The sequence below is a fragment of the Anabrus simplex genome, chromosome 14 (genome assembly GCF_040414725.1).
Source record: "Anabrus simplex isolate iqAnaSimp1 chromosome 14, ASM4041472v1, whole genome shotgun sequence".
Classification (NCBI taxonomy): domain Eukaryota; kingdom Metazoa; phylum Arthropoda; class Insecta; order Orthoptera; family Tettigoniidae; genus Anabrus; species Anabrus simplex.
In genome coordinates this window covers 85,791,799-85,815,174 of record NC_090278.1, presented here as the reverse complement: position 1 = coordinate 85,815,174, position 23,376 = coordinate 85,791,799, and the positions used below count along the sequence as shown (strand labels likewise).

The window sequence follows — 23,376 nt, the reverse complement described above, 5'->3', positions numbered from 1 at the left end:
GGGGGCTGTACCTTAATTAAGACCACGGCCGCTTCCTTCCTACTCCTAGCCCATTCCTAACACATCGTCGCCATAAGACCTATCTGAGTCGCTATGACGTAAAGCAATTGTAAATCATCATTATTATTATTATTATTATTATTATTATAAGGCTCGGATTTCAATGACATGCCGTATTTTTACCCTAATCATCTTTTAATAAATTTAGATTAAAAACCATTTGTAGATTTAGTAAACAAAATGACGCGGTTTTTTATCATATAAAAAAACATTTCTGGTCATTTATTCTTCTCGCCCCTTCTCCAGGTATTACTCACAAATGTTGTTCCAATAATGGCAAATTATTTAGTTGTGTTAGCTTATTCTGGGTTCCCGAAATTTGAATGCAACAGTTTTCGCGAGCAGAAAGTTGCCGAAATTGAGAGGAAGAAAGAATGTAAAATGGACAGTTTGATTTTGGTGTGTCGGGTCGTTGGGTGAATATTTAAAAGTCGCATTTAAGTACCTTGAGGGTGTTAAGTTCACGCATATTTCCAGAGTTATTAGGTCATAGAAATTCGAACGCTAATAACAATATAAGAATAATTAGGAACATGACAGCAGATACCCAAAATATTTGAAAAACCAAAGCAAAAGCTAAGAAAATGCTAGGCCCAAAATTCGCGGGCGACCAATACAGACTGACGTTCGCAGTGATATTTGAAAACGCAGATCCTCTTCCACAATGAAGAAGGAGAGAATAACGAATATCAAAACACAAGTGCTTATCTACACAAAACAAGAAATACAATTACGTTAATTAATACAATTTCTTCGGGAATCTATATTGGGAGTCTGGGGATTTACAAATTCCCCTTCCCTGGTCTCGCCTCTTCTCTTATTGTATTAGCTGACAGAAATCCAGGACTTGCTGTCTCGACCATCTACAGTGGCAATTATAAGAAGTCTAATTATACAGAATAACTCTTGAAATATATCGACAATCTCGATGAGGTAATAAAGAAGAGATACTGAACTACAGAGCGTGTCAATACCTTTAATGGGAAGAACAAGGAAGATTTCAAGGAACGTGCTTAGGATTTTGGTGAAACTCTCGCAGTTCAAGGCTGCCTGCTTAAACCGTACTCTTTCTTAATTCTGGCTACAAAAACAGCATAGTTAAGGCCAAGCATTAAGACAATGACACATGTATCTAGAATATGAACATAAGGCTTTCTGGACGAGTTTAAGCCAGCCAGAGCGACTCAGACGATTGAGGCGCTGGCCTTCTGACCCTAACTTGGCAGGTTCGATCCTGGCTCACTCTGGTAGTATTTGAAGGCTCGTGTTGGTAGATTTACTGGCACGTAAAATAACTACTGCGGGACAAAGCTCCGGCACCTCGGCGTCTCCGAAAACCGTAAAAAGTAGTTAGTGGAACGTAGAGTAAGTATCATTATAATTATTTACGAGTTTAAAACCTGGCCCGTGTCTACAAAGAGCCTAAAGCAACGAAGAAGATCCCTGGGGTGGATGTGAAACCAGGGGGGGGGGGGGCAGCAGACCAAGAAGAAATCATATGAACGCAATTCCTAATAAGGAATAAAGACTTTGAAACAAACAAACAAACAAACAAACAAACAAACAAAAACTAATGATTGTGTTGTTCTCAATTTACTGATTTGAATGTTTTTACAGAGTATAACTTCGAAGAGTTTGGATTATTCGATATATAATATGTAACTCGAGTTCTTTCACGGTTTCCAGTGAGGCTGAAGTGCCCGAATTTTGCCCCTTAAAAGCTGTATTAAGTGGTGGTATATCTACCGGACACGAGCTGACATTTGAGCAACTTCAAACATTACCGGACTGAACTAGGATCGAGAAAACCAGCGATCTGCCGTTTGAATCACACAGCCCACAGTATCCGGCCGAAGAGTACTGGAATTAGAAACGTGCCTTGAACATCGAAGCTCTTACTTCGCCACAAATGTAAGTCAAGAATAAATACATTTTTTTTTTTCACAATGTGCTTTACGTCGCACCGACACAGACAGGTCTTATGTCGACGATTGAATAGGAGAGGCCAAGGAGTGGGAAGGAAGCGGCCGTGCCCTTAATTAAGATACAGCCCCAGCATTTGCCTGGTGTAAAATGGGAAACCACGGAATACCGATGGTGGTGGTGGTGGTGGTGGTAACTGTTGGAGGAAGTACAACTGGGTAACCATCCTCAACACATTAAGTAGAAACAAAAATGAATATAAATTTAAAACAATTTATTGAACGGAGGAATTTGAAGAAAGGACTTTTTAAAAATGATTATTTTATTAAGCCGAAAAAGGACCCTGAAAACTTGAACTTTACAACCCCTTTGTAAGTCCACTCTCACTCATAAAGCGAATGGCGAGATCAGCAGTGTTTACTGCAGACTGAGGTTCCATCTTAGGCCAGAGAAATCGACTCATTCCCTGAGGATGTGGGCCACGGTGAATTCGACACCACAACAACACACTGGAGGGGGTCTTCCCTCGTCTGAAGGTCAGAGTGCGTTGATCTTCCATGACCTATCCTCAGCCTATATGAAAGTACGACTTCTCTCCAGAAAGGCCGGAAAGAGGACCGCCATACGGTAGTTGTCTTCTCAATTGCTCTCAGTTTGTTGGGAGTTCGGATAGCTAGCCACTCCAATTCCCGGGACGCCAAGATGGTTCGACGTAGCCGAGAACAAATATCCGTAGGAGGAACGTTTATAGCTGTAGGAGGAGAAAGTGCCGCTTCTTTTGCAGCTTCATTCGAAAGTTCATTTCCCGCAATCCCAATCCCCACCTTCAGGGCTGCCGACAGTGGGGTTCGAACCCACAATTCCCGACTGCAAGGTCAGAGCTGCAAAGGCAAACTCGATCGGCCGAAGAATATTGAATGTCGCCAGAAAACTGCCACCGCTACAAGATGGAGCTACAACCCAGAGCGCCGTTCTGCAACAACCCCAGTCCTGGGATATCTCGCCACCAGATGCCTCAACATGGGGCGAGCTGAAACAATCAGTTTTCCGGTCAATGACCCACCCAGGAATGTTCCCATATTCAAACACGTACAGGACAAGTATGAACAAACGTGAGGTTGCACAGTTTGAACACATGCTGTACCGACGTAGTTACATGCGCGTTGCGTGTTATAATGATCTTGACGTTCAGAGCATGTTTGCTTTGTTGCATGTTATACCTGAAAAATCATTCAAGATGATGATAATAATAATAATGCTATTGTTTTTACGTTCCACCATCTGCCTTGTGACGATTTTCGGAAACGCCGAGGTGTCGAATTTTGTCACGCAGGATTTCGTTTACGTGCCTGTAAATCTACCGCCACGAGGCTGACGTATTTGAGCACCTTCAAATACCACTGGACTGAGCCAGTCAGTCAGCGCGGTTCAAGAAGATGGACTAGAACTAAAAGAAAATGTTGAGACTTATTCGTGGCGTTACTGGAGTAGACAAAATGAAGAAGAAGCCTTACTGAAGGCGGTAGACTTGTGCCACAAGCGGGAGTTTCCCGAGCGGTAAAGGGAACTTCTAGTCAGCTAAATGTTGTATGGCCTGTAAAATAATTGGTATAAAACCGTGACTTCCGCCCTGGAAGCGCTCGTGTCTCGCCTCTAAAACTGAATTACGTGACGGATGGAATGGAGTAAAAGCGGTGACACGGCTGAAGTGCTGCTCAAAATCGTAGACTGTATATGACAGGGATGGCGAACCTTTTCCAGCTACTGTGCCATTTTAGGTCTAGATTATTATTCTCAGTTTTTTACTGTGCCACTTGTTATTTTCGTTTGTAATGGATACAACCCCCGCCCCCTACTCACCACCGCCACCACTGACTTCCATCCCTAATTCCAAATTGTGTTTCATTATATGATATTACATATATATATTGTAAAATACAAAATACATGTGATTGCATGTTTCATGGTCGTATTTTGCAATACCGCAAAAATACTTAGTAGCTTTGTCATGTATGTTAGGTTCATAACTTGTCTTCACAACGTTCACTGTAGACAATATCTGCTTGCAGGCGTATGATGACCCAAACAAAGTACGTAGCGCTGTAGCAAGTTTCTTCACTTTTGTGGGAGACGGTTCTACTATTCAAGTATTAAGTTCAGCGGCTTCTCGGGAGAGTATTCACCATCAACAGCACACTCGATTTTCACTAATGCTTCATCAAGTTGTACGAACTTTTTCACCCATACATGCTTTCTTAAAATTCCGTCAACTCCATTTCTAAACTGTCCATATCTAAACACTCATTTATGCAATATGAGGTTTTGAAATAAACTGCGATACTTTCTCCATATCTCGAAATTGGGATAATTTCTTGGCAACTATTTGTCTTACAAAATTCACAACAATAAACAGTTACTCGCTAGGAATAATTACGCGATGCTGGCAACCACACACAAGCCAAACTTCACTAATTCACTGATATGGGTAAGCGAATGGCTCGTCGGCTGCATCTGACATTTATTTCCTTGACTTCCGGACCTATGGGTGTTGAAGTGTTGCCATAATGCACTTTCTAATGGAACTATAATTTAGATATTCTGTATTTATTTCTTAAACCTGAAACACTATAACTATACGATGCACGAGATATGTATAGTCTATAATACAAAACGTACATGCAATTTTTAATATGTGCACGTGGTGTGCCACCGAAATCGTGTTCGCGTGTCACCTAATGACACGCGTGGCATAGGTTCGCCATCCCTGGTATATGACTTTCCGCTCGATGATCTAGGACAGCTATTCCCAGCCAGTGTTAACGGAAGTCTGTAGATTAAAAACACGTCCACCGATTAGTATGCCTAATTCAAAATCGCTGTGCTGGTGGATGATACTCGTCTTATTAAAATAAATGTTGGTATTGATATTAACAATACCATAGGAAAGAGGCGCATATTGCTTCACAATCTCCTTTACCCATTAACTGCGATGATATTTTTGCTGCATACATTTTGAAGCAATCTTTAGTCAGTCAGTGCTGGATTTTTTATTTCTGTTGTTGTCCAGAACTTATTAAAGTCCGCACATGAAGTGACTGTTGAACTGTTTAACACACATTAGTTATGCAGTGTTACTTGCAGGAAGAGCACAGGTTCTGGAGAGTTTGTTCGTAAGCAAATTACACTACTTTGCTAATATTAGTCACCTCCTCTTCCTTGGGTTTTTTTTTTTTTTTTTTTTACAATTGCTTTACGTCACACCGACACAGATGAGTCTCATGGCGACGATGGGATAGGAAAGGCCTACGAATGAGAATGAAGTGACCGAGCTCGATAGCTGCAGTCACCTAAGTGCAGCCAGTATCCAGTATTCGGAAGATAGTGGGTTCGAACCCCACCGTCGGCAGCCCTGAAGATGGTTTTCCGTGGTTTCCTATTTTTCACACCAGGAAAATTCTGGGAGTGTACCTTAATTAAGGACACGACCGCTTCCTTCCCACTCCTAGCCCTATCCTATCGTCGCCGCAAGACCTATCTGTGTCGGTGCGACGTAAAACAACTTGTAAAAAAAAAAGAAGGAAGCGACAGTGGCCTTAATGGAGGTACAGCCCCAGCATTTTCCTGGTGTGAAAACGGCAAACCACGGAAAAGCATCTTCAGGGCTGCCGACGGTGGGGTTCGAACCCACTATCTCCCGGATGCAACCTCGCAGGATGGCGAGCCTAACCGCACGACCAAACTCGCTTTGTCCCTCTTCCTGGGCATGGTCCTAATATCTTTACATACTGCTGACTAAATACTTCTGCCTTCTGTAAATCTCCACATAACAGGGGAATCAGCTGCCCCTACCGATACAGTTTTATATTTACTACTCCTGAAAACATCTGGCTTTCCGGTACGCGCAGTAAAACTGATATCTTTGTATTTACGGCCTACACGAAAAAAGCAAACTGTTACGCGATAGCATTATTAAACAACAGAAACCACGAGTGCGCTCTCTAAATGATTTGATATGTAAATGAAAAGTTTGTGAAGCACACAGTGGACATTGCGATCGTGAAAATTATTACCTCAGCTGTAATCCTTCCATTCTTAAAACTTTACTATTATTATTCAAAATGTAAAGCTAACATTTCAATAACATATTTTGTAGCAGGCAATGGATAAATACCATTCAAGAATATGAAAACAGATGCCGGAATCTTTGGCAGATCTGAAGATATTTATGTATTTATTTATTACAATAATATCTTGCGCAGCTGAAAAAAAAATAAATAAAGCGCCCGCCTCGGCCAAGTGAAAGGAAAAGTGCGTTGTGAAAAATCAACTACGAAGAAGGAAGAAAGCCATAATATTTTTACTTTTGGGAGACTCTCTCCTTCGTTCCAGACACACCATATGCTTACCTTGAGCCCGGTACCAGCACAAGCAACTCCTAGAGCCATGGCAGCGCCGTATCGTACGTGAGGATTGTAGCTCTCTGCTAACAGGGACACTACACTCGGGCATTGCTCTGGAGTCCTGGAACACAGAACAATTAAAGAATATTAGTCATAGTCTTGTAACCCATTGCATTACGACAGGCAAACAAAGATAGCATTCCGCACCTCCACCTTCATCATTGTCAGTCTTGCCCACCCTGTGTGATAATGGCGCTATCAAACTGTTGTATTTTCCTTCCGTGAAGTATGAGTGCAAGCAGTTCTCATTTTAAAAAAAAATCTATGTAAAGAACGTATTATTATTATTTTAACGTAGACTTCCGTTCCTCGACAAAGGGTACGTGGAAAGAAACATTTTAAGACGCTTTTAGTGTTTGGGTAGAACACGTATATCACCGAGAGTAACTTATTAAGTTTAATGTCTCAATCGACAGTTAAAAGAGGATCCTACCTGTTCGAAACAAACAAATGAAAACTCGAAACGTTTTCATGAAATAGCGCTTCAATGTAAGGCAACGTGTGATGTCTCAAGGAGGCGCTGTGTTGACTCGCGCGCTCAGTTAGAGGGTAGTGCCCCCGTAATATTACTCCAGAACTCCTAAATTATCTCTCTTATTTCTCATATTTGCCAACGGCCGTAGCCGTGTTGAAATACCGGATCCCGTGAGATCTCCGAAGTTAAGCAACATTGGGCGTGGTCAGGAGTTGAATGGGTTGCCACGTGCTGTTGGTGTGGGGTTAAGGGAATGGAGGAGCGGAAAGGAACTGGCCACCCCACCGCACGTTAACTTCGGCTCAGGAACACCTCTGCGGGGGTTCGGACCTGCCTTCGGGCGGAATAACCCTTAGGGGGCTGTCACACAGGCTCGATCGAACGACTGCGATCGACCGACTAAGAAAACAAACCTACAGAGGGCAGTGGCACCAGTCACACAGCATCGATCGTCAGCGATCAACTACGAGCGATGAAGATCGACTGGTTTGTAAAAACAAACGTGTCCGTTTTTCAGTCGCAGTCGTTCGATAATGGCGGACGCAACATAGTCATCTGTTGATGAAATCGAAACATTAATTTGCTTAGTGTATGAAAACAAAGTGGTGTATAATCCTAGACTCCCTGGATATAGTAATAGGGAGACCGTGAATTTTGTATGGCATTCTATAGTGTGGAGAATTGGGACAAAAACTGGTAAGTAATTATTAGATTTATTCCGATTATCTTATGAATAGTGTTATCTTAGATTATTTATTGATAAAATATATTATACGGAATAGATTGGTAAAATGAGTTACACTAGGAGAAGTAGTAATTATCATTCTTGTAACTTAATTGAAGAAATGTTTGGAAAACATAAGCAGTGCTTTCCTAACCTCCATCTCGTACCTAATGAAATGAATACCATTGTTTGCTTTAATGACAAATAAGTGTAGGCCTATGCCATAAGTAGGCCTACTACATGTATATTGTCTTTGTCACAATATTCTGATTCATTGTTTCAGGAAAAAGTTGTGCCAAAACATGGCAAATTCTGAGGGCTGGATATCGAACTTGGAGAGATAACATCCTCCCTCTCCTCCCAGGTTCTGCTGTACAGAAAACATAAAATGGGTCTATTTCAATGCCCTCAACTTTCTGGAACTCTTCATTGCTGGAAGAAGGTACAATTCTGTAATATTTATTTTTAAAAGTAGGCCTACATTACAGACCAGTGTTCTAGTTGTGAAAGAGTGAGGGGAAGATTCAGTCTGTAGGCCATAAGTTCCACCCATCTGTTCATTAATTTATCAGATATAACTGAAAGTAATATAATATAATCTAACCTAACAATCATCTTACTAAAATAATTATTGAAAGTAACAATTTCTTAAACAGAAGGCTTGTGTCCAGACTAAAATGTAGCTCCAATTTAGAAGAATTGCATTAATATGTTGTTCATTTTTTTCAGTTCTATAACAAACACATCTATGGAAATGGCACCTGGTGTATGAGAGCCTTTTCACCAAGCTGAAATATAGGAGGAGGAAGCAGAAATAATTTGTGTTGGAGGGGTTTAACTCCTACAGTTCAGAAATTACTGACAGTCCAGTGGCTTCTGCTTCTACAAACAGCTTTGTCAGCAGTTAAAAATAAAAGAAACAGAAATGTGAAAGTGACAGTGATGTGTTAAGTGAATATTTAGAAAGATACTGAAACTGAAAAGAAAATATAATCAATGTTATTTTTAGTGTCTTCATGATGACATGGAAAGAATGAGTGTACTAGGTCGAAGGGTTTTCAAAGTTAAAATTCGGAAACTGTTGTATACAGTGTTAGACCAAGAAAGAATCTAATAAAATTTATGTTCTTGAGAAATGTTCTACTTTTTAAATTAAATCATTTTTTGTTATACTTATCTATCAATATTTATTGGAATCCTCAGTGAGTTATGTGTATTAGCACCTGATGGGAAAGAACCTTAACTCCAATTTTTATTAATTATTAGCATTATTACAACATCTCAATTTGTATATTTTATGTGGTAGAACATGTATGGTTTACAAGGAAAGGAGTATTTTGAAATACATGTAGTAGGTCCTTTCTGTGTGTATGTAGTAAGCAGTTGTACAGCACAGGTGGTCTGAAACCAGACCAGCGTATTGATAGTTCTGTCCAAGAGCTGACTTCCTTCTTACAGAATACTGTTGATCACAACTGCAAGCTCATTGCATTGGGTTTACTGCATCTGTGTTCAATGTTGCTTGCTATACTGCCATCCTGCGAGAATACACATCCTAAATACCTATTTGAAATTATCTACCTATTCCAGTTTTGTATTCTCAACCTGACATTCAGTTCTATTTCATCTCCTCATTCCAAGTACTCTCCTGCCATTGTACCTGTCTGCACCAGCAATCACTACTTTCATGTCTGTTACCGTACTTATAATTTATTAATAACATATAGGCCTACAGAGGGCATCAAAGTAGACTGATTATTTTATTTCTTGTGCTGTAGATCCATTAATATTAGATTGCACAGTTTCAATAGACCAAGTTGTTTGCATAGGACAAAATTCTTACTACAGTTATACCTGACAGAATCCCTCCCTGCCACCTTATAACTTTGTAACTTAGGTAGCCTTTATCTCCTCATTCCAAGTACTCTCCTGCCATTGTACCTGTCTGCACCAGCAATCACTACTTTCATGTCTGTTACTGTACTTATAATTTATTAATAACATATAGGCCTACAGAGGGCATCAAGGTAGACTGATTATTTTATTTCTTGTGCTGTAGATCCATATAAACAATGAAAAAAAAAAAGATGAAAAATTCATTTGTAACTATTTTGACAGATGTTTCCACCAAAGTTCTGTAGATTTTAATCTACAACATAAAAAACTGTATTTTGTGTGATGTGATATTAAGGGGATATGATGGCAGAATATGTACATTATTTATAAAAAATATATTCATATGACAGTTACATGCTTGTAATAAAAGGTTGAGTAGATTAATTACCCTGTAAGTCAATCCAAGATCTTACAAGGCCCATACACCCTACTCTGTCAAACATTCATTTATATAATTGGTATTTACAAACAGTTTTGACAGGCAATGTAAGATATAGCAAAATTAAATCATTTACCACCTGAGGCCTAAATAACATTTTACTGTAGATGGCAATAGTAGTCTATTTAGTTGTTAGAAAGGCATACTCTTCGCTTCTAAAAATAGAAGGCAAGGTGCTTGTTATTAGCACCTATTATTTTTTGCAGTGGTTGGTTCTCATTTTTGGTGAAATTGAAGGCAATGTTTTCATTTTCCTTGAACTGATTCATAAGGAAAGTATTTCAGGATGGATAGATAGGCTTGGTCATGTTCATATCAGTAAAGAAGTTACATATGAACAATACACAGAAAGGCAAAATCAATATTGAGGTAAGAAAGAGAGTCCTACCAGACCTTTGCAGAAAAAGTTGTTGCTCTGTACCAAGGAGTTTACCAGTAACTTGGATGGAAGTGCAGGATTTATATTAATTGGCTTATTATTGCCAAGTGAGCAATTAGATCAACTTGCCAGTGCAAAGTTTGGGGAGACAGTACTTTATGCTTAGTGATGAGGGTAATAAACAAGACCTTGTGTGTAATTTACATGTAGTTTTGACAAGTATCAGTCTATTACACTGCCAACGTACTTATTATAACAATATTCCAGAAGCTTTTCCTATAGTTATTAAGCTAGTGTACAGAGCACTAGCCTCACCTGAACTCCTCAAGAAATGTAAACATATGTGAATACACAGAATCCTAAAGAGAATTTACTTTGGAAGAGATGTCCATAGACAACCTTTCTTCACAGCCATTTGGTAAAATTAGCTGCTTTCGAAGCTGCTGTAGTCTTCAATGATATAAATTAAGACAGGATTGTCATTCTTGCAAAGTTTGGATATGGACCTGGATTCTTTGCACAAAACACAGTAGGCCTACAGAAATTCAGCAACATGCTTGTCATGAAAGCAATATGATACTATTCTGAACATGGCACAATAACAAAGAAGAGGAGAGGCGACAGGAGATTTGCAGAGGATCATGAGGGAGAGAAACAGCGTAAGGAACTCCATTGCTTTTATCATTTTCACAATATTCAGAGCATATGTGCATTTTTCTTTCTTTCAAAATTATTTACAGGATTGTAATGAAACTTGACACACTATTTCTACATTAGGTAATGTAAATTTTGACTGGAAGCATTTCTTGATATGTCTATTATTTTGGTAGGTGGGATCTCACCAAGTGGTATATAAAAAAAAAAAAAAAAAAAAAAAAAAAAAAAAAAAAAAAAAAAAAAAAAAAAAGCTGTTAACCTCCATCTAATAAACACCTCAAAATATCATTTGAAAAGACAGTAATTATGCCCCAAGATCCAGCATCATTAAAACAAATAAGCATAAATGGTATTAGTCTTATATTTGAAATACAATGAGCCACTTTTGTGAGGCTTTTGTTGGAATTTTCACCCTGTCAAGAATTCTGGCTGTAGTGCTCTATGAATGGCATCATATATAATAGGAACAAATCCACTGATGTATTGTGAGCAATCCTAAATCTGTATGAGTCACCAATGTCCAGAAACCTGTAGGCCTAAATAAATATATTTCCACTGTTGATGGTAGCACCTTCAAATCATGAATTCAAATTGATGTACATAACAGTTTTCAGTCCTTTTTATCAATACTTTATTAGAATCCTGCAGAATGCCACTAATCTTTTATTTGATATATTTTGCCACGGACATACAGTAGTTGTTTCGAAGGTGAACATCACTTTTGACTTTAAACCTAAAAAAATCGTTGTGAATATTGAATTTAACGATAGTGTCAGCCTTTCCTCAGAACTTATACTTTTCCTGTAATTTGTTTGCCTGATGTTTATTATTGACTTCATTTTTTCCTCTAATTCCTTATACCGTAATTACTGATGGGCATTCGGTACTAGTTCCTGAATCTTTCTTCGTCATTCCGCAACGAAGGCACACTTTGGTGGAATTCTCCATGGCTCTTTACCTTGTCCACTGCGATCGTCTGGTTCTTTTCCTTTCTCCTAATATATTCATAGGTTAGAATCATATTTCCACCCGAATTATCGCTTTCACAACACATTCTTTTTCTCTCGTGAATATGAATACATCTGTAGCCTGTACGGTACTGGGCGGGAGTATCAGCTGTTTCCGTGCAGTCGATCCCTCTCGATCGATGAGCAGTGTGACAAGGTAAATGAATTTAGTCGTTAGTACTCGATGCCAGTTGGTCGCTCTTGATCGTTCGATGCCCTGTGTGACAGCGGGCTTACCTTACCTTTCTCATATCACAGATCAATACTACACCCAGTTATTGCCCACATTCGAACTGCACCACGATCTATTCAATACAATTGATTATCTACATAATATTTGTCTTCTACTTCTAATAAGTAAGTCTACGAAACCCTCAAAACCCTGCGACCGTTGCAATAGAGACGACCTACCGCCAACTTTGTTTGTAATGTCTACAATTTGATAAGTCGTTCTCCCCTACTGGAAAATCTGACAAAACGGCTGAACGTATAAGTTATTATTATTATTTTACAAAGAGAAACATACGTCCATTAGCGTTTTTTTTTTGTAAAATTCAGGATCCTTGTTGTCACACAAAGTACGTGTGCTGATGTTCTTATGAAAAAATAATAAATATATAATTACATAGGAAAATCGACTGTCATACATATAGTATTTCAGTAGTATAGATCCCTTTTGCGGCGCTCACAAGTAAGCAACCGTGACAAACGAACATTCCAAAGAAAGAGAATAGAAATTAGCAGTGACGAATTGCACTCTCCTTCCATAAATATTGATAATTTCTTTAAAAATGAATTTTAAAGAATTGTATGAAGTGTGCGATTTGCAAATACTGTTGCTGTAGGAAAACACGCGCCATCATTGCTGTCCACTTCGTATTTTGTCCGCTGGTACGCCTGTTTTATGTCATTATAATATGGCGTAATTATCAGTTAAGAAAAGAATGATAGCAAAACCAAAAATGACTTCCGGAACATTCGTCAGTATAATAATGCACTTGCTTCCGTTGAAGTGAATGGCATAAATGTTTAAAAAAAAAAAAATCAAAGATTACACTAAGTGGTAAATAAGACTGATTTGTGTATTCCTTAGTTAACCTGTGTGTTACTCCACTACGTACTTTTTTTTTTTTTTTTTTTTTTTGTCATTTGCTTTACGTCCCACCGACAGGTAGGTCTTACGGCGACGATGGGATGGGAAAAGCCTAGTAATTGGAAGGAAGCCGCCGTGGCCTTAATTAAGGTACAGCCCCGGCACTTGCCTGGTATGCAAATGGGAAACCACGGAAAACCATCTTCAGAGCTGCCGACAGTGGGGCTCGAACCCATTATCTCCCGATTACTGGATACTGGCCGCGCTTAAGCGACTGCAGCTACCACGTACTTGATGAGCATGCGAGATTTCTCACACGAGTCCCCCAGTCCTATTAGAAATGCTATATTTCCGAGTACCCATGCAGATTACGCTAACACAGCGGCAACAAATAAGCCACGGGCCAAAACATAGTACAGTACTCCTCTTAAGACAAAGGATAAATATTGCTCCACCGAGCTCGATAGCTGCAGTCGCTTAAGTGCGGCCTGTATCCAGTATTCGGGAGATAGTAGGTTCGAACCCCACTATCGGCAGTCCTGAAAATGGTTTTCAGTGGTTTCCCATTTTCACACCAGGCAAATGCTGGAACTGTACCTTAATTAAGGCCACGGCCGCTTCCTTCCCACTCCTAGCCCTTCCTTGTCCCATCGTCGCCAGAAGACCTATCTGTGTCGGTGCGACGTAAAGCAACTAGCAAAATTAAAAAAAAAATATTAAAAAAGCTCCAGTGACGTGAAAATTGACACTATCTCCCGCTGAGATTTCATCATGTGTTTCGCCCAAGTTTAAAATGAGAGTCGCTCAATCAAATCTGTTCAGCCGTTTTCTCACACAATTTCCGATAACGGGAAAATTGCTTATCAAATTGTACATAACACCAAAAAAATAATTATTACATTATTTACATAGATTTTTCAAAATGGGACATAAAATAATGTAACTATAGAAAAAATTACTGGAAATGAGTATAAATTATTACACATATATAAAATTTATAATAGATAAACAATAAGGATGCAGGATCATAGTAACTGCTATATGAAAAAAGCGTTATTCAAGAAATGTACTGATCCCTCCCACACACAGAGACTGACCTCTGTCCTGTCTACTTTTAGATTAGAGGGATCTTCATTTATCAGCGGCAGCGAGTTAGTGTCAGTGGAGAGAGAGAGAGATCGGCATTCTTTTTCCGAAAGTTTCGTCAAGACGGCAGCAGGAATCGATAAGAATCCAACACTAGATTGGATTGAGTGGGATGAGGGCGAAAGGGTTGTCCCGTTCCTGACCTTAGGAGAAGAGCCACACACACCAATAAAATGTCTATCTAATTTTTTCTCGCTTGTCAAATCGATTCCAATTACGTTAAGAAAGAGAAAAGAAATGGTCGTATAGAAGAGTTTTGTTGTTTCTTTTTTCCCCCTACTTGTAAGACAAAGAGAAGATCAGAGAGACAGAACACTTCAGCAGCGAAGTCTGTGTTATAACAGCGTATCAGAGATGGCCATTCTGAGACAAGATCAGTACATTCCTAGCAGTGTCACGATCTCTTAGGAAGCCGCGGAGATAACAGACATGTAGAACTACAAGAACAGGAAATTTGCATTTGCAAAGTTTCATTCAATGCAAAATCGTTTAGCCTCTTCCCACAAACGAATTTAACTATCAGTGTGAAGCGTAACCAATGATACATGTACTGTGTAAGCATTTTGTGGGACATTTGAAAGATGCAGTGCTATGGCGATCATTGGACCATTATTGTACCAAACCGTTGTTGCCTTTCGTTTGCTCAACTCTTATCCACCATCTCAATTTAGGGAAGTGAGGGATACCGTAGTGGTTGTTTTTCGACTGTGGGAAAAAATTCAAGCCCGCAAGGTTAAAAGCGAAAATTTCAGGACCATTCTTGTGAGTTCATTTGGAAGTTGCAATATTTTATCCAGTTCGTATTCCAGGTATAAGGCAGTCAGTCTACTGTGTGACGCGGTCGTTCATTACTCAAGCCGGGCGATGCAAGGTAGTTAGCGGCTAGACCAAGCTAACGACTCGCTTCCCCAATTAGACGCTGCGCGAGCGGTGACATGACGGCACGGTCAACAGATTAGCAAAGGAAAAAAAAGTGATATCTTTTCTCCTCTTTGCAGCCAGGATATATTCCACAATTTTGAGTTTCAATCCTCCTTTGGTTTTCTTTCTCTGGGGTGGGAACTGTGTAGCAGATGTGGACGTGGCCCTATTTTAACGGCAGGATGCCCTTCCTGATCCTGGAGTACAGTAGAGCAACCCGGGGTAATCAGAACATTATCATATAAATACCATATGTAGGAAAATGAAATACAAAATTGGTAGGGTACTTAACTCTTGCACAACTTGAGTAACACACTATAACGTGTGGAAATGCAAACATATCATTAGTTACTTTTCGGTATTTATGTGAAATGTTCTAATTACCCCATGCTCTAATTACCCCGGGTTCCCCTACAGTATTTTACTATTCGGTATTTCTTGTGTTGGTGGTGTAACCACCGTCCCTTAACACTAATCACGAATGAAAACGGAAGAGGTTAGATCCATCGAAAATGCAGGTATGTGAAAAAGAAACGAAAAGGATCACGCACGGCGTGAAAACGAAAGATACCTTAGGTCTCGCAGATTAATAATAATAATAATAATAATAATAATAATAATAATAATAATAATAATAATAATAATAATAATATGCTGGAATTTAACTATGCAGGAGTTCTTTTACGTGCCAGTAAATCTATCGACACGAGGCTGACGTATCTGAGCACCTTCAAATACCACCGGGCTGAGCCAGGATCGAACCTACAAAGTTGGAGTTAGAAGGCCAGCGTCTCAACAGTCTAAGGTCGCTAGAGAACAAGGTAACTTAGGTCAGACAGGAAAGATAAAAGCGAGATGCTTGCCACAAGAGGAAATGAGGCTCAGCTATGGGTCTCCATAGTTGAGTGTTCCTGGTATCTCTTTTAGTCGACCCCTACGGCAGGTAAAGAGGATACCGTTGATGGATTCTACCTCCCACCCATAGGAGGGGGCGTCAGAGATTTATTATTTTTCCTGTTTTTACAAGTTGTTTTTAAGTCGTACCGACACAGATAGAGGGCAACGATGGGGCAGAAAATCGCTAAGAGTGGGAAGAGAGCAACCGTGGCCTTAATTAAGGAAGAGCCCCAGCATTTGCCTGGTGTCAAAATGGGAAATCATCTTCAGGATCGGCAACAGTGGGGTTCGAACCAACTATCACCCGAATGCAAGCTGAAATCTGCGCGACCCTAGCTGCACGGCCAACTCACTCGGTGGGAGATTTATAGAGTATGTCAAAAGAAATGTATTGTAACACAAACACCCGGTCCCGGTGCCAGATGAATTAATGAAACACGGATAAAATCCTCGATGTAGTCGGGAAGCGAACCTAGTGCCCTCTGAATCGAAGACCGCGACGCTGACTTCAGCCAAGGACCCGGTCGAGTTTCAAAATCACGAATGTTGTTCATTGTTCTCTCTCATAAACTAAGACAAAACGCACGGTCTCTGTACTCTGCGCTAGGGCAGCTGCCTCAGCCGAACTTATGTCGCGCGCGACCGCCCTGCTCTGAACGTGTATACAAGCTTACGTGAAATCTTACCTTATGAAAGATGCTGGAAGTGTCGTCCGTCCTGGGTTATACAGACATTGTATCTGGTAACCACATTCTGGCTGACACGAGTGAGTTCTGTCACTGTAATGTTCCTGATTTCATTCGTATTGATTTCTTTCAGTTCCTCCAATGTGCGAGTATATTTTCGATACACTTTTTCTTTTCACTTTACCCCCCAAGATCTGGAGAACGAGGGTGAAATATACCAACACTGATCACTGATCACTCTGCCTGCAAACACTTCCGATATTGTAAGAAGCGAATCGTCTGTTAACTGACGGAAGAAGGGCGTCAAAATGTCATGTTGGTACCTCTCTGCATTTACTGTCCTATCGAAGACCTCAATTATTCGTCTTGCACTAACAACACAAACACCATTCTTCCTATCATAATGATGGTCTTAATTAGGATTTTCTACACACAAATAGCGAGAGTTATGACTGTTCACACGACCATTACGGTGAAACCAGAACTTTTACATAGAAAATACGGTGCTGCAATGATAACTGTCTCATCATGTTAACAGTTGAGATTCAGAGTGGCGACTCATGCTTGCAAGGTCAAGAACTATCCGCGCGCCTCCCATACTGCAGCTGCCATAGCGTACAGTACAAACACCGTGCGTTCAGTCTGGGTTTACATGAGAGACCCCGTGCTTCTTGAACGAATGAATTCTGATAAGGTCACTTGAATTCCTATCGAGTTTCTTGGCTGAATGTTCAGAGCTCCGGGTTCGATTCCCAATCGGGCCGGGAATTCACATCTCAAATGGCCAATTCCATTTGCTCGGAGACTGGAGGTTAGTGCTGTCACCAATTATCCTCCATCGTAACACTCACTTTCCCGTACACGACAGATGCCCCACTTCCCCACACACGTGGGAGGGTCTGCACGAGACAGGCTAGGAATAGCCTGGCTTCCTCGTCAGTGACCAGACTCAATATTGCCAGAGCGACGAAAGGACGCAATAAGTGCTATCAAACTAAGAGCAACATTGCATGTCCAGTTCTACGCCTCCACTTGGAACCTCGACAATGTTGGGAGATGGACAACAGGCAATGATATCAGTCAGGTTGCGAGTTTCACTGATAGTTTTAATTACTGCGATGATGGGGTGAAGGCTGCTAATGGGGATCACTGAAAGTACGTAGGTGTATTTTTTATTTTTATGGCGTGCGGACTCGAAAGAGGCCAAGAAGAGCGTGAATCCTTGCAAACAATGTTATCAGGGCCGGAAAAGAACAAAAGTTGAGCAAGGGAGGTCGGATAGGATAGATGGAAGTGAGGAACCTGGCACAAGTGGATGAAATGCCAGGACTCAGCTAGAGCGGATGTTCGTCTATTTCTCGATACCATAGTATTTGTTTCCGATTATTTTGAATAATTCTCGCCCAGTTCTTGGTCTTTGGAATACTTTGAATTTTTTTGATCCAAGAGGTAGGGAGCATTCGTGTGGACCAACATTTAGAAGGCTTCAAAAGACTTTAAAAGTCCATGCCTCCATGCCGTATACGAGTACTAAAAGCAAGCAAAGTCGTCTCCGTACAATGACCCAGAACTTTGTTTTTACTGCATTGTTATTAGTCTCCAGTTAATGTCGCCGAGATGATCTTCTTTAACAAGCTTTGAATATTATCGACGTTCTAGCTTTCAAGTACCGTTTCATCTGCATATCTGAAGCGTCGATGAATATAATATGTTCCATTCATTTTTACAACCAGTTTTGAATCTTCGACATGTAGATACAGGAATTATGCAACAATAAGAAAGTACCATTAAACGGGGTAACTTAGACACTTTTAAACTGCCAACAATTCTTACAGTTTGAAAGATAAAATGAAGTCATTGGCACCTAACTCTTGATGAGAGATTGCATTAAATATATGTAATTCGGGTCGGACTTCACTTCTTGGCCGAAAAGTTAAAAAATAAGGGTGTCCGAAGTACCCTTGGATATGCCATTGTTTTACACTGCTGGCCATAGTTGTACATGCTAAATCAAATAATAACCATCACTTCATATTATCACATAATTTATCACATTTTTCTTGCTCTACATGAGCTAACAACTGACATTTGTGCCTAAACTACTTATGGATATTAATAAAACCAACAACTGTCCCTTGCCTTACAAAATTCCGATTACAGCCGTCTACCGAATGGGATTTATAAAAGCTAAGATGTGATCTGTCTTTCGTACCAACTTCCGTGGGGGCAGATATAATATACAAAACATCCTCGACCAAAATTTCACATGTATCCACCAATTCTTCGGTAGAAATAGTTTTGTTCACACCATATGCATGTCTGTGTACCTTCTTCTTTCTGAAAAAGTTATGATAAACGTTCGCTCTTTTATAGCTTCCCCACACGGTGATGTGGCACTTTCAATTACTGTCTCCGTTGTTTCTTCAATAATGGCCTGTGTGGTTTGGCAATGTGCATAGAAAACACGTATGTTAAGTCGGTTACACTTATTCAAAAAACCAATGCACGGTTGTGGGACTTTCAAATTGCCCGATGTCCAAAGTGATGTCGATTCTATTCCCCTTCCTATGAACCCTCCAGGGAATTTATTCTTTTTAAATAAACATATAGAGTGTGCTGTACCGACTCGCGACCTTGCAGAAAGGAGCAGTATCAAAGCTACTGCAGGCCAAGCAGCGTGTTCCACAAATATTTTCCTCTGGCACATATTGACAGCGCGGCATGTCTGTGCGGTAACGTCATAAAGGTGAGCTGTTGTAAACCCCAGGTAGTTGTGACTGCCGCGTGTAAACTAATTAGGCTACGGCTCTTGATTTAATTATGGTTAGACCCAAGGAGATAAGATCCGCCATTATTTTCAAGACCCAGATTCTCATCTAAAAAACGAGAATTAGTGAGGCAAAAATGAAAGAAAGAAAGAAAGAAAGAAAGAAAGAAAGAAAGAAAGAAAGCTATCACCTGTGGCAGCTAACGTCAACTCAGAGAGAAACAAGTTCGGAGACAGTTTGAGGTTATTGCAGCATCTCTAACAGGTTTCCAACCATGTGTCTTACAAGGGTAGATGGCCATAAGTTTTTCTAGAAAAGTGTTCAAATGTTGACGATCTGCCCTTTATTAAAAACTATTTTGTCCCTGTTAAAGCATTTTTGCCAATGGGCCTTATTTTGATCAGCGTTAAACGTTTACAGTCTATGCTCAGATTTTTGTATTCTTATTCCCGCAGATGTTTCCAACCTGTCTCCGTGGCATAGTCGCTAGCGCACTGGCGTTGCGAACTGAAATTTCAGGGTTCGAATTCGACCTTGGTTTTTACATTTATTTTCCTTTCTTTTTTTCATTTTTCTTTTAATTGCAACGGAAAGTTCTGCAAAGTGAGTGAACGCTTTAGACTTTTTCAAAATAATTTTCACCACACTCAATACACTTCTCCATACGTCGAAACCAGTCAATGAACCAACTCTGCCACTTTTCTTCGGCTTCATGTTCACACTCTTGATCCCATGCTGCCAGAAGCTCCTCGTCGGATGCAAAACGCCGCCCTTTCAGCGTCATCTTCACTTCTGGGAAGAGTGCGAAGTCAGCTGGGGCAAGATCAGGATTGTATAGAGTGTGATCAAGCACAGTCAACCCTGATCTAGCAAGAAAATCCACTGCTACATTAGCACGATGTTCTGGAGCATTATTGTGATGCAAGAGCCAAGTGTTGAGCCGTGACCTTGGACGGAGCTGCTTGCGAGCCTGGATGACCTGAGGCAGACAAGTCTTACTGTACAACTTCGCAGTAACTGTCCTTTGTGTTTGTAGCAGAAACCGAGTCAGGATGCCCCGTTTAGTGAAGAATACTGCAATCATCCTTTTCTTCACTGACCTTGACTTTCGCACAGTCACAGGAGTACCCTTATCTTCAAACAACCACACCTTGTTCTGTGATTTTGTTGGGACATCGCAATAATAAAGCCAAGTTTCGTCACCTGTAACGATGCTATTGACGTTACGCGAAGTCCCATTTTCAAACTGTTTTAGCATTTTTCGGCACCATTTCACTCGATGTGCCCTTTGTTCCTCTGAAAGTGAATGGGGTACCCAAAGGGAACAAATCTTTCTAACATGGAGATGGTCGTGTAGAAGAGATTTTTTTTTGCTAGTTGTTTTACGTCGCACCGACACAGATAGGTCTTACGGCGACGATGGGACAGGAAAGGGCTAGGAGTGGGAAGGAAGCGGCCGTGGCCTTAATTAAGGTACAGCCCCAGCATTTGCCTGGTGTGAAAATGGGAAACTACGGAAAAACATTTTCAGGGCTGCCGACAGTGGGGTTCGAACCTACTATCTCCCGAATACTGGATACTGGCCGCACTTAAGCGACTGCAGCTATCGAGCTCGGTGTGTAGAAAAGAAAGCTGGTGCAGTGGTGTGGAGGGTATCTTCTCCATGCCGATATGTCAACCGCCTCTCTTACTGCAACATTTTTCTCACAGCTTCAATGTTTTCCTCAGTCACTGATTCAGACGGTCGCCCAGAACGAGGATCGTCTTCAACCCAAAAAATTTCCCCTCTGGAACTCTTTGTACCAGCGGAAAATTGTTGTCCGATGTGGACAGTCTTTCCCCAGCACAGGAGTCATTTCCTCCAGGCACTGGTCAACAGTTAATCCACGAGCAAAATTGTAGCGGATAATTGCGCGATATTCACCTTTAGACCACACTGACATCTTAACTTGCTTTCAATCCCACTGCTTGGTAACTGGTATGAAGGTCGCGCCTTGCTGTCTTCTAGACCGTTTTTCACCCCTCTTTTCATCCCTCACCATAACAGGGGTGTCCAGCCAACCATTTTTACGTATTGCAAAACTTTCCTAGTGTCCTTTGTGTACGTTTTGGTTGAATATGGTATTTAATTTTTTAGATTACATCAAGTGCTTTATAATTTCTTATAATTTCTCCTCTACAACATTAATAAATATTTACGCCCACCTCTGAGGTGTAGTGGCTAGTGTGATTAGCTACCACCCCCGGAGGCCTGCGTTCGATTCGCGGCAATGCCACGAAATTTTAAAAGTGGTACGAGGGCTGGAACGGGGTCTACACAGCCTCGGGAGGTCAACTGAACAGAGGGGGGTTCGATTCCCAACTCAGTCATCCTCGAAGTTATTTTGCTACTTCTAACCCCGGGATGGTATTTAAGGCCTTGGCGCTTCCTTCCCTTTTAACTGTCTATCCCTTCCAATCTTCTCATCCCCTCACAAGCAGGTGACGCCGCCTGGGTGAGATATTGGCCCTCGTCCCCAATTGTATCCCAGACTAAATGTCTCACGCTCAAGGACACTGCCCTTGAGGTGGTAGAGGTGGGATCCCTCACTGAGTCCAGGGAAGAAACCAACCCTGGACTGTAAACGGATTAAGAAAGAAAGAAAGAAAGGTTGTGCAGGGTAAATTTCAGTTAACGTAATACAGATGTTTCTTGCAAAGTAAAAATGGTACGGGAATCAAACCAGACATGCTTTATGTTAAGGAGTTGCATGTCATAACGTTAAAAGCTAAGAAGAAGAAGAAGAAAAAAAGAGGCATGTCGCATTCGCTATGCAGTACACAAGCTAATAAATGAACAAAATCGGGTCGATGTGACCATCGAAATTCGATACTTGAAATTCGTTACTTAAATATTAGCTTCTTTTGGTAATGGCTTACGGCCATATTAACGCAGAAAGGAAAGAGCTAGGGCTGGGAAGGAGGCAGCCATGGCCGTAATGAATAACAGCCTCGGAATTATTATTACGAGATACACAGTTTAAAATATAGAACTGAATTCTACGTTCATATGTAAAGTCGTGCAGGTCCTTGTTCATTAGTGCAGCATCTTGAGAGCGAGAGAGTAAGGTGCAGTAGGATAGGGATTGGGAGGGAGGATAAGGTAGAAGGTAATTAGTGGACCCTGATTAGTTGAGCTCGTGGACGAGGAACTTTGCTGACACCTGTTACGTACACACAGTCTGTCACTTTACTTTCTCGTATTAACAGATTACATTCACCCAACATCTAACACGTCATTTTAAAGGTAATCCTTCAAGTGTCATCAGCTCGAGTGCAGGTCTCCAGGACTTCCTCAGAATGGTGGTGATACGAAAGGCCAGTACAGTCATTAATAGGAAGTGATGTCTAGGCCGTTCTTCCGTTGTGTAGCAAGAGTTATATAAATTCAAGGGGTTCTGATGGGCCGTACTCCTATAGTTTATGCAACACTCACAACATAGTCGTTGTGTAGGGTAAACTATACTCGTTACCCGCTTCAATAAGTCTGCCTAAAATCCGACACCTGATTCAGACTCTTTGAGGTTTAACGCTCGCTCGAGTTCAGTACCCGTTACGCTGCGGGGATAACATTAACGAGAATTCTTGGAGGTTTCTTCGCAGGGCTGGAGACATGACCGCTTAGGTGGGTGTATCGTTGTTCCCTGCCATTCCTTGGCATGCTTGCCTCCCGAGTGATGATAAGAATTTTTGACTTAAAATACATAGGCAATTACGAACAGAATTCGTCTTACACGATACCAAATAGCTCATGGGACAATTCGGGCTAACCGAAATTCGTGTTAACCGATAAAACTTCCCGTAAA

The 23,376-nt window shown here is 40.8% G+C and overlaps 1 protein-coding gene and 1 long non-coding RNA gene across 3 annotated transcripts in view; one reads left to right on the top strand and one right to left on the bottom strand.

Annotated features, from left to right (window-relative positions):
* The window catches only part of LOC136885619 (26S proteasome non-ATPase regulatory subunit 1), a 416,036-nt gene that overhangs the window by 71,394 nt on the left and 321,266 nt on the right, over window positions 1-23,376 (bottom strand). Inside the window, exons 1-2 of one of the 2 annotated variants that reach the window (XM_067158317.2) lie at window positions 16,764-17,026; window positions 6,390-6,504 (exon numbers count right to left, since the gene is read on the bottom strand). In XM_067158317.2, coding sequence (XP_067014418.2) covers window positions 6,390-6,428 — 39 coding nt within the window. In that variant the 5' untranslated portion in view covers window positions 6,429-6,504; window positions 16,764-17,026. Of the gene's footprint in view, window positions 1-6,389; window positions 6,505-16,763; window positions 17,027-23,376 lie in introns of those variants that run through there. The other variant, XM_068230413.1, reaches the window with a different exon arrangement.
* Window positions 7,276-8,689, top strand: LOC137503014 (uncharacterized). Its single transcript, XR_011018987.1, has 3 exons — window positions 7,276-7,614; window positions 7,926-8,084; window positions 8,372-8,689. It is a non-coding gene; the product is annotated as an uncharacterized lncRNA (long non-coding RNA).